The 12,647-nt window shown below is 37.2% G+C and overlaps 1 protein-coding gene across 1 annotated transcript; it reads left to right on the top strand.

The window, feature by feature from the left end:
- The first annotated feature begins 2,217 nt into the window (after positions 1-2,217).
- Positions 2,218-12,533, top strand: LOC136813832 (uncharacterized). The gene is made up of 5 exons (XM_067070319.1): positions 2,218-2,339; positions 10,303-10,349; positions 10,663-10,779; positions 11,747-11,869; positions 12,366-12,533. Exons 2-5 carry the CDS (start codon positions 10,344-10,346, stop codon positions 12,429-12,431), a joined length of 312 nt encoding a protein of 103 aa, XP_066926420.1. The 5' UTR covers positions 2,218-2,339; positions 10,303-10,343; the 3' UTR covers positions 12,432-12,533.
- Positions 12,534-12,647: the final 114 nt, after the last annotated feature.

The following is a 12,647-nucleotide window of genomic DNA, read 5'->3' as shown; positions in this document are numbered from 1 at the left end:
ACACACATCAACATTTCTGCAAGTTTGGCTATTTTAAAGTTTTTTAGAATTCTAGCACCATGAATTGTGGGTTTTGGCAGATGAGGGGTATGTGCGGGTATGGGGCTTTCAAAAACCGATCCTTAGTAAAGAGAATGATTTTTGTTGAAAAGGTGACCCTTAGTAAGACTTTTTTGAAAATTTTCTTCGATCTTTGAAAAATCCCTTACCCTTACAATCAGTCACAAAATACTTGGCACAAAAGGGAAATTTACTGGGGTGTTTTGAAACCACAATCGATTTGTAAGTGCTCTAAAGTAGGTTCGAAGGGTAGAGTTATAACTCTGAGTTTTAACGCTAGACTTAAGACTTAGAAGGACCTTAGGATCTGAGGATCCAAAAGTTCAAAAATGGTCCAGTAGGACTTGCAATATAGCCTAGAAACCAATAAATCCCTCCCAGCAGATCGAAATAATCGATGAAATCAAGTTGAAGGCCTGAAATTTTCTCGCTCGAACTTCAATTTTCGAAAAATGATATTACATATTAGTCAGGTAGAATTAGGTCATAAACTGCCAAAACCGGGACAAAAATGGTGTAGAGATGAAATTTTGCACAGAGGTCCAGGAATATGTCAGGAATCACCAAAAAAAAAGCCCTACCCCCAGGAAGATGGGAACACCCTCAAATCCATAATGGTGGACATGGTACTTTTTTCTACAATTAATCAAGGGGGACCCTTGACAACTGATTTTTAATTGTTTTCAAATGTCAAAAATAACTAGACAGGGAGATTTCTCTCGATGAGTAGATAAAGAAAATGGGGTCACTTTTGAAATTTGGACCACGTGGTCCCGAGATATGACCTCTAAAGTCCAAAAAATTACGATTTTGATGACGTCAGCATTTTTACTGAGATGGATAAATTGGAACGTCGATGAGCTAGTCATGTAGCCCTGATCATGGGCTTTTAGAAAAATATATGGTTTAGTATGTTTAAACCAACTGTTGGCGAGTCTTGACTCAGCAAAAATAAGCGTTTTATTTTTAAACGATTTTAAAATCGTTATATCTCGCCAACGGCTGATCTAAACATTTCTGAAAGCCCGTGATCAGGGCTACATGATGAGCTTGTCGAAGTACCAATTTATCCATCTCAGTAAAAATGCTGACGTCATCAAAATCGTCATTTTTTGGACTTTAGAGGTCATATCTCAGGATCACGTGGTCCAAATTTCAAAAGTGACCCCATTTTCTTTATCTACTCATCGAGAGGAATCTCGCTGTCTAGTTATTTTTGACATTTGAAAACAATTAAAAATCAGTTATCAAGGGTCCCCTCTTGATTAATTGTAGAAAAAAGTACCATGTCCGCCATTATGGATTTGAGGGTATTCCCATCTTCATTGGGGTGAGGCTTTTTTTTGGTGATTCCTGACATGTTCCTGGACCTTTGTGCAAAATTCCATCTCTACTCCATTTTTGTCTGGGTAGTTATGCTATTCTACCTGACTATATATTAGGCAAAAAGTGCCAATATATTCTGGCACTGATTGTAGGGAGACTCTTTTACAATTTTTCACTATAAATAAAAAAAATTTCCTAGATATCGTGAATTTTTCGACCCTTCTTAGAGTGACTAATTTGAATTTTTCTGCGATTTTTGCGACCCAGGAGACTTTTACCCTGAGTATCAGAGGTCAAGTTTTCAAAGAGAAAATATTTAAAAAAAACTTTGTCTTCACAGCTCGAATTTATTCGCGCTGTGATACTCACGGCAGGAGACTTTAAAAGGTGAAAAAGACCGACCCTTACCGTCCGCACATACCTAGCACAAAATTTTTGCCTAAGTACCTCCCCCCCGGATTTGGGACACTGTCAGATATCTTCAGAGCCTAAAAAATGGACCCTGATCAAGGCACGTCCCCCCCCTACCCAATTCTGTGCTTACAAAGTGGGCACTTCCCGGGCCGGGGTGAATACATGCATGGGAAAAAAACACCCTTGAGAGCGCTGGCTCGGTATTTACAGTCCGTTAGTGGTGGATGCCAGCAGCCTCTAACTGCCTCTTGCTATTATTATTATTTGGAAAAATTATTTTCTCATTTGCTGCTCGTCGTGCCCTTTTCGGTTTCCTTCTTTTTACGTTGGCTGAGAAGTGCCCGTAAAGTTTCGGAGAAACAAAACAGCGGAACAACACCCTTTATTCCGGTATAGTTGTTGTCAGCGTGTCGTCAGCATAAATAAACAAAATTCCACTTTCGATTTAGAATTTTTTAAAGATGGCGGCTGAAAAGAGATGATCTGAGATGCTCTTTTTACTGCAATGATGCATTGGCAATTTAAAGTTAAAGAAACAGGTGAGTTTATTTTCCTCAAAGACACTATAGCACTCAATATCGAAAGGCAGTCCTTTTCTTTATCTCTAAGTCACACCGACCCGGCCAAACAACTACCAGTCCAGTCGTCGTCAGTCAGTCATCATATAGACCAGACCCCCGCGCTCGATAGGATCGATCATCGGAACGGCTCGATGACGGATCGATATGTGATCGATGGATTACTTATCGATCCGGATAGGAGATCGATGGAAGATCCAGCCATTAAAAAGTCTTGAGTATCGATCCTTCGTTGATCCATTATCGAGCTAGTATTTCAATCGAGTATATCGATTCGTCATCGATCGTTAATCGATTCGTCATCGATCGTTAATCGATTCGTCATCGATTATAAATCGATTATGCATCGATTATAAATCGATTATGCATCGATTATTCATCGATTATAAATCGATTATGCATCTATCATATATCGAACGAACCCGTAAATCCTCGAATAAGCTTATTTAATTTTTATTTTAAGTACCGATAAGTAAATCCGGTTTGACGCCATTAGATCGATATGCATCGATTAATCAATATAAAAAAACGGTCGATATTTTGGTTGGATCGATACCGTAGGACAGGGTGAATCGGATAGAATTGGAAGGTTTTGGGCAAATTGCCTCTTCTTGACGAGACCTACCACCTAATTATACCGCAGAACTTGACGAGTGAGGTCTAATTCGTGAGTTTAGAAATTTCATTTTCAAAAGTTTCTTCTACGAGGAACAATCTTCAATCGAATACAAGAAAATCGAGTCACTCGTTTCGGGGTGAAGTGGATAGAATTTGACGGGCGCCATTCGGAACATAAACAAAGTCTCTCTATATTTTGTGGTGGAGCAATACCATATTTCAAAAATTACGTTTTGCCGAAGTTATAATTTGAATTCATGCAATTTTCACAAAGCAATTATTCATTAGATGGAGCGTCATAAAAATGTAATACCTAAGGGATATATACTTGGGTAGTACGTTTAGTATCATTGATGATAAAATTTTGATTAGTGTGCGCTATGAAAAGTGTTGGTTGAATGCACGATAGAAAGTGCAATGTAAGAAAATAAAACGTCTCTGAAAGGTCTGACTACATTAGCTAAATCCAAGTTTGTTTTTTTATCTAACGCTTGCGTTTCGTTCCAGAGAAAATGAAAAGGGAGAAGTAAATAAATGATTAAAAAAGAAGAACATTAGAGAAACTGGAAAACTTACGAAAATATCAAATTTTCATCGAAGCATCGACCGATAGAGTCAACAAACACATGGTCGTTAGTTATATGGTCGTTATATTCCGCGGTTACGATAGATATCATTGAATTTAAAAGCAGAAATATATCATACCCAGCAGGTGCGTATTTCTTTTAATCCCAGAAGAGTCTAGCATACCCACACCTCTGTTTATTTCTTCACATTCACAGGCTAGGTTAAGTTAATAGAAAATTCGCCCGAATACATATCCCGTTGTTTTACGGACGTTATAAAAGAACGTTGTTTTGACGTTTAGCGTCCATAGAATACCCCTGTCTCAAGTATCCACTGGACTTCTACTAATGCCCCATGGAAAGCTAACTTTTTCCAGTTACGCAGCGATACTGGGTGTGATATAGCTGAGCCGATAAAAAGAGTAGAGAAATTAACCTGATCATCGTATATTTTTGTTTCCCCGTTATTTCAGGTGGTACTGAACAATCTTAGATACTTGAGAGAGGGAGAAGATTATCAATAACGCTCTAGTTAACTCTAAGATTTGTCGACAAAATGATAACAGAAAACGTATGATACACCCCTGTATCAGTGACCCGGTCACAGATCCCGTCTCGATGGAAACCGGTGAAAAAATTACAAAGAATGACCTAACTCTAACACGTTCACTGTCAAGCCATTTTCAGAAATTTGACTTCATTTAATTTCATCGAAAGTTTGACTTTCAGAGGCTCCACTGGCCTTGGTTCTTCTTTAAGTGCGTACAAATTGCCTACCGATCGACGCAGAATTTAAGGAAGATTCCAAAAATACAAAAACGAAGCAAGCAAAAGTATTTGTATCAAAGGTTATGGCCCTTGGAGAACTGTTGGTATTTTGACACCTCTACGCCAACAAGGTCAACTCGGTCAAAATCGAAAAAAAATTATTAATGAATTCTACTCTAGGAATAATGCTTAAAAGTGAATTTTACCGTACTCCAGCGAGAATTAAGAGATTACAAATACAGACCCGGTGTGTGTAACGTTTTACTTGTTTCATAACTTCTCCGATGGTCGATTTCAAAATTTCACTGAGTTACTGAGACAGGGGTATTACGGTGGCACTCGAGGTGGCACTTAAAGAATTCAGAACAAGCGTGGAATCGCCATGAACACAAAGACAGGAGACAGTATTAATTCTATATGGTATTCAATGTTCAGATGCATAGTATACTCGTAGTTGGCAGCAAACTTTTTAAGCTCTTATTTGGAAAATATGTACTTTTTATTCTTTTCTTAGCGAAAGAAAATACTTTATAACATTGTCTCTCTCAGTGCCCGATAAGAACTTTTATACCCTTTGGGAAAATGAAGGATAAAAAAATGGTAAGGAATATAGAAAATAAAAATTTCTCGGGTTCTTAAATGTCTGGGGCATATTTTCTCACCTGGCCGATTATTTATTGCCAATTGTTCCACTAGGAAGGGGCTCCACCGTGTCATACTTTTTTGCCCCTTTTTCCAATTTCCGCTTGCAGAAATATTTGCACCCCTGTCTCAGAGTCAGAGATGATTTAAGTCAGAGATGCGAGACCTCCGAGAGAATGAACAGCATATGAACGAACGGGAAATTATGTCTTGCTTCATACTGTACCATGTCTCATTATCAAGCCTTTAGAAATAATCCCTTTCGTCAAAGACATTTCCTAGGAAGGACGAGAGATCGAGGCGTCCATTTCTTTAACAAACGTTCTTATCCTGTTGTAAAGTGTTTGTAGCCTTACCCTTCCCACTATCTTCTTCTGGAAAATAATACATAACATATAAACTCCCAAATTATCACTATACAAATATACAAAGACATTGTATTCACATGAACAACAATGGATAATGAGTGACTATTAACATTTGAACATTTATTCCTAGCTACTCTGAACACTAACAAGCCTCTTGGGATAGTGTGGCAGTAGTAATTAAAAATGACATGATGACGGCATTTGATATTTTTTAATTATTCAATAATTAACTACTTTCCATTTCTCGGTTCCGTATCACTTAACAACGCCTTCAACATGGGGCGCAAATGGGCGATTCGCGTTTTAACGCGAACAATTTTCCGCCCTAACTTTAGAATGAAAATACGAAGAATAGACATTGTTTTTTGTTTAGTGAACCAAAGATTGTGTACAACTGGCTTTAGTAGAACACAATGCCAAAGAAATCTCCAATCACGGTCGCTTCATTATTTCTTATTCGGCATTTCAAAAAAGGGTCCGAAAATCAGAAGGTTTTCTTCTTCAATTTCCGAAGAACATGTTCCAAATCTTCGAAACCATATTTTTCCGATAGCTTGATCGATCAGTGAACGGGATCTGAAAACAGAATGGAAAAAGACATCGTCAGTAAAGTATGAGAGGCGATTAAACAAATTATCCGATTCACCCCGGGTATCCGATTCACCCCGTCCTCAGGTAGAGGTGTCGATAGGTAATCGATAGGTGTCGATAGGTAATCGATAGGTGTCGATAGGTAATCGATAGCGAGAAAGATCGATTAATATTAGAGCTCGATTTTTAGAAAGAGTCGATAGGGTCGATAAGATCGATAAAAGATCGATGATAGATCGATGATAGATCGATAACTAATCATAAGCTTAAAAAAATCTTGAGTATCGATCCTCTATCGATCTCCTATCCGGATCGATAAGTAATCCATCGATCACATATCGATCCGTCATCGAGCCGTTCCGATGATCGATCCTATCGAGCGCGGGGGTCTGGTATAGACCTTTTTTCAAAGAGGCCACCCTGTTGAATAATTTCAGAAGCAGCCAACGAGCCCATTTCCCCGAAATATCTGTTTCCCTTTTCCAGGAGAGAGCTTTTTTTGAAAAATGGGGAAACAGATCCGATTTTCTAGGAGAGACCTTTTCCTTAAAACTATCTGTTTCCCCGCTCTAGCTGATGACGTCATCAGAGAGAAACAGATCAATATTTCTAGGAGATAACATAATAAATTGGGAAACAGATATCTGTTTCCAAAAAAGATGATATTGCATTGGAAACAGATTGAACTTTCTTGGGGAAACAGATATCAATAACAAAAAGAAAGGGAAACAGATGAAAATTTCCAGGAGAGGGGAACAGATATCCTATTTGGGAAAACAGATCAAAATTTTAATTCTGATAATTGTGGATACAGATCAAATTTTCTAGGAAAGATACTTTGAGATTAAAAATTTAAGTTTTGCGGAGAAACAGATCTTCATTTCTAGGAATAAGATTTTTGAAATATTCGACCAACAGATCAAATTTTCCAGGAAGGCTATGTCTGGGAAACAGATATTTAAAAAAAGGTCCTCGTTGGATGCTTTCGTAATTATGTAGTCCAGCAGAAAAACAATGATAAAACCATGCATAATTATTACAATATGCATGATACAGTAATTATACATGGCTCTATCATTGCTTTTATGGCTGGACTACATAATTATTCAACAGGACGTCCTCTTTGAAAAAAGATCTATAGTAGGAGTACCGTCAACTGCTCTAACTTCGGGACGGTTGGTCGAAACATGGGACTGTTGCATATCTGGTCTGTATTTTCACTTACTGTGAATGGAAAGAGAAATTGTGTATTTTTTAGTACGTCGTTCATTAAGGGGTCACATATCGATTCTTCCCACGACTAACGTCAAATTGAGTCTAATTTGAAAACCCCCCCACCCCTACCTCTTAATGTCAAAGTTCAAAAATTATCAAAAATCGATGAAAATTTTCTCCTTCACTATCATCTTTGTTTCGTCAGCCATCTTTAATTTCGCTACGGCTTGCTCAGGCAGTTTACATTTAGGGGAGCCGTCCATATTCATTTGACAACGCAAAACGTCAAATTGACGTTATGAGGGGGTGGGGGGGGTTTCAAAAGTTAGGTTTGACGTTATAAGAAATCAAAGGTATACCTTTTTGTGAAAATTGCGGATATTTGTAACCACCAACCATATACTTTATAAGCTTTCGAAAACATATTCGTGTATGAAGTACATGAAAATTTGCTGCTCGCATAATCCCATTGGTTCGCGCTATGATATCATTACATCATATTTTCATTGTTTGCGCGATCGAGCGAACCACATCGCACAAGTGGGCAAAGAAGGTGGTACGCCTAAAGCACGGCACGGACCTAGCGCCAAGTGGAGCTTTTAATTTCTTTTTAAATAAAGGTCATTAGTTAAAAGAACACATACACGCACGGGTACAACCAAGTACGGACTTTGCGACGGAACGGGAAAACTTTGATGAAAAATGGCTACAACTTTTGGTATACATCAGTACATCGCTTGACGTTATCTGTGGGGGGTGGAGGGGTTCAGAGGATAACGTCAATTTGACGTTTTGCGTTGTCAAATGAATATGGACGGGTCCCCTTAAAAAATAATGGAGATAATTTCTAAACTTTTTTCAGAAAGTTGCCGGAATTAATTATCTCCATAATCATAATCAACAGAAAAGCCGCATTTCACAAAAAAAAGACCGGGCCGTGCGGACCGTCTGAACAAAAGGAACTCGAGACGTAAACATCAGGCCGTTTGTTTTGGTTAAAATTTCTGTAAAATAGCGAAGCGAACGAATATTTAGGTATGTAAAAGGAGGAAAAGAATATGGAAAGTAACATTTTTCACGGAATAAACGTATTAAAAATCGATATTTCTGGTGAAATTTCTTAGCGTCAAAGACTCTAACCCACCCACCCCTTCGCGTCAATTTGACGTTAGTCGTGGGAAGAATCGATATGTGAGTGACCCCTAACTCATGAAATCAAATGACTTTGGAGGTTCGGTGGAAATGGTGGCCGAATTGCCGTCCCATGCATGTTTTGTCAGATAGTCCCAAGTTAGAGCAGATGATGGTAGTTTTTTTAGTCACCCTCATCTACACTACTACAGCTACAGGCGCGATGATGTATTTGCAATCAACAAGAAGGATGGAGGTTACCTCAATCAAGTTTCCAATGGCCAAATTTAAAAAGGAAGGAGTTAAAAGGAGTTTACTATCTTGATTTTGGAAAAATCTACACAAGTTTTACTCTACTCAAGCTCTTTCAAGCTAAAAATTTTAAAGTTTTACTTCTTTTTGTCAGAAAGTAAACTGCAAAATATTGCAATCAATTTTCATTTTTCAGGCTATAAAAAGAAGTACCGTGAGATTGGGTATATAACTTCATCAGTGGAGGCTAACATGCATAGCCCTCAAATGAAAGACCTGGCTGGTCATTAAAATACAAAGTTAAATCAAAACAAAAATGGTAGAGTAGAGCTGCGAGCGGATCTGCGTAGTTGTATTTTAATGACCAGACAGGTCATTCATTTGAGGGCTAAGCATGTTAGCCTCCACTGATGCAAGCTCCTATCTCAGTAAGTGACTTACTTTCTTTTGTCAGAAAATAAAATGAAATTTTTGTCCAAAAAGAATTGATAAAAAGAAGTCTTTTACTAGAAATTTTAACTACTGGAAAACACAAGCTGGACTCTTAGGAGTTGATTTTTGCAAAAATATGAATTTTCAAAAATTGATGGTTACTTCCTTTTGTCAGATCACGGCAGATATATTGTAGACCGATTCCGTGTGACGTAATTTTCATCCACAATCAGCAATTTTTCTAAGAAATGAAAGAGAGAATAACAGAACAATAAAGTACACCTTGCTTAACCTAAGTCTTTTAGTGTTCCCTTTATTTATTTTGTATGTGGGTAAGAATTATTCAGTTAGGCAGCTTCCGGTGGGGGGGGGGGTACTAGTGCAAGATGGGTTACGGGGATGCTCCGCTGGTCAGGGTACCTTTTTTAACCTCCACGAGTCCCAGGTAGGGTCTTAAAAACACCAAAACAGAAAAATCAGTCCCTCGTAGGGTGCCTTTTTTTGCAAAATTTGGGGAAAAAGTAGAAAATTTGAGAAAATTTTGGAATTTCAGTCCCATTCAGGGTCACTTTTTTCGCAAATTTCGAGTCCCATGTAGGGTCCATTTTTCGAACCTCAGCGGAGCACCCCCGTCAGTCGACAAGGGTAGTACCCCCCCCAGGGGCAGCTTCCTTGAAGTCAGCATTTTCAACAAACACTTCAAATTCAAATTGCTTCCTATAGCAATAACTATTTTGTGAAAGTTTGAAGTGAAAAGCCTTAAAATTGTTTAATTTTTAGAGCAAGTTGGACACTGTCAATGCCCCATCTCATTTCTTTATAACGCTTCGAAAAAACCTATAAAAACATTTACTTAAAAGGGGAACCTAATGCGGCCATTGCGACTGCCTTAGATACCCCCAGTAAAGACCAATTTGGAAAAACCCAGTTAGGGTGCAAACTGCCTGTTCCTGACTGACATAAAACATAAACATAAAACTATGTGCAGGTTCAAACGGGAAATATTTGAAAAATTAGAAGATATTTGAGCTATCAAGGTATTACTAAATTATCCTGCCATTAAAAATGCTTGATGATGGGCAAAAATGACGTCAAACAGAATAGGTTTTACCATTACAAGAAGTTTTATTTTTCTAATACTAAAAGGGGAAATATTTGAGTGAGAACAGAAGGTTTCCCCCTAAAATCTATCAGTATAAACAAAGGAGACGCAAAATATCAGAAGCAGTGTGTTGTTCAATGAGCAGCGGGGCAAGTTTGTGGAAGTTTTTAGTGTTATTATTATTTTCTAAGGAGGGACGACTTTTAACAAACCGCAAATTTACTGTTCTTTCAATTTAGAAACATTTTGAAAGAGTTTTAGATGGAAAAGATCGCTGAAAATGGCGGTATGTATTTCAAAAAAAAATTATTTATGATATCTATATGGTATAATTAGTCATCTGATCAGACCCTTGGCAGGTTATTCACTATTCAGAGGAAAAAGAAGAATTTTAATAAAAAAGACAAAAAATTTTTTTTATCCTTCATGTGTCATTTTTTTTTCATGAATTATATTCATTTCCCTCTCAAATCATCTTTCCAACGGTATAAAGCTACTTCAAATTAATTTGATTGTTATTATGTGTTCAAGAAGAATCATTGAAATTGTATTCAAAACAAAATGAGTTGAATTCAGTTTTGATCTTGCTCTTATAATAGGCTAAAGAACGTGATGACATATTAGATGACGAGAAGTTCCAAGCCAGGAACTGGAAACAATACACAGAAAGACAGCTACAGAAACTTCACCCTGTTCAAAGAAGCAGATATTTAGCTGTGAGTATTATTTGAACTTATTTAGACGACTTACCAGCCACCTCGCTTTTGTTTGATATGAGGGTCAGAAATAAGAGTCCGTTGTTTTGATGTTCCAGAAAATATTGTAAATTAACCTCATTGCATTAACTTATATCTAAGTACTGATTTAGTGTGATGCTTGTACAACATGAAACTTCAAGTACTGTGTTTTTACTGAGAATTTACATTAGCTACTTTTCAACCATAATAGTTGAATTGGAGAACGCGACGGTCTTTTGAATAACTAATTACTCCACAACAGTTACCTAGAGACAAGATAATTATCACGTTTTTATTGGCTGAGGAAAAGTAAGGTATGTGGAGTAATTTGTTACTCGATAGGCCGTCATGTTTCCCAAAAGAACTATTGTCTTTCTTGAAAATTTTCTTTCTATTACTATACTGGGAATTACGTTTCAGTCTTTTCGTTGTTCTTTCAGTCTGCGCCACAATTGGTTTTATGGCGTGAGATGCTAGGCAATTCGATCTGCCTAGCCAGGGTGCAGTATGCAGTGCTGACGAGTCCTAATAAGGACGAAATGCATATGCTGCTCTGCCACCCAAATCTCCTGAAAGAAGATAGTTGGACAGAAATTCTTTGAATTTCTTCACATATATATGGTGAAGATCAGAGATCTGACCTCAAGAGAGCAAGTGTTGAAAATACTAAATAAAAAAAAATGAAACATAAAAAGGGACTAATATTATTCCAAGAAGTGGACAAAGGGAAATTCCCTAGGGAATTCTGTGAATGACTCCTCTAGAGTCAAGCTTTGGAGATATATATATATCGGTTTTCGCCGGTAGTGACAAATTTGAGAAATTCGAGCTAGAGAAATTTTTTTGAAATTTACCACTATTGGAAAACACCAAGGTGTTTTCGATATGAATATCGTAATTGACGAATCAAAGACTCAACAGAAAAAACCCATTCTATTCTTTTTAGACAGCAGAAATCAACCATTTGATTTATACACAACAAACAGCCATTAAGGCGGTTCGTCTTCAAAGTCTTTTACCGCCCATTCCCACTAGGATCAAGTTCAAAGACTCGCTGGTCAAGGAACAGGTAAGGAAATTGTCTTATTCTTTTGTTCACAAAGCTTGAGTAAAGATTTGCTTTATCATACCTGAACATACTACCCCCGTTTTTAGTAAGAAGTTGGAGATTTGATGTTTCACAGAAAAGTGCTACCAAAGGTATTTCGGGTTCCATATCTTCCGAAGGACTTTTCCTTTTGCCTTGAAATTTGACCTTCTTTACCTAAGGTTGAACTACCACTGGTGTAAAAATAAATGTTATTAGCATAAATAGAAATTAAAGCTCAATTTTTTTAATCGCAAATTTGACCGCTAAAAATCGCGAATTTCTCAATCAAAAATACATTCAAACATAGCGCTTTTGACCCTCTTAAACAAGCAAAAAAAATTCCCACATCTCCACAATTATATTTCAATATCAAAAGTTACAACCATTCTTGTTTCCACTGCCAATTATATCTGGATACACTTTTATATTTGTATAGAGTTATTAGTTATTTTGATTTTACTTTCTCATGTTTTAGCGCATGCGTGTTGAAGTGTTAATGGAGGACGATTTGGGGCTACAAACAACTCGAAAGTTATGCTGACTCAGCACTCTGTCAGTATATGTATATTATGTAAATATAGTATCATTTTGTAACTGATAATCGTATAAATTAATGAAAATATAATAATAATCTGAAACATAATTCAAATTAAAATCCACTGTTCTTTTCCTATTCTACAGGGTGTCCGGAAGAAAGTATCGAGTCACGTCGTTCAATAAAAAAACTTGTGCGTGTTTTGTCACCATACATGTTTTT

This window comes from Clytia hemisphaerica, unplaced genomic scaffold (assembly GCF_902728285.1).
Source record: "Clytia hemisphaerica strain Z4C2 unplaced genomic scaffold, Clytia hemisphaerica genome assembly, whole genome shotgun sequence".
NCBI lineage: Eukaryota > Metazoa > Cnidaria > Hydrozoa > Leptothecata > Clytiidae > Clytia > Clytia hemisphaerica.
The sequence above is the reverse complement of the archived record's forward strand: the minus strand, read 5'-3'. Positions and strand labels throughout refer to the sequence as shown.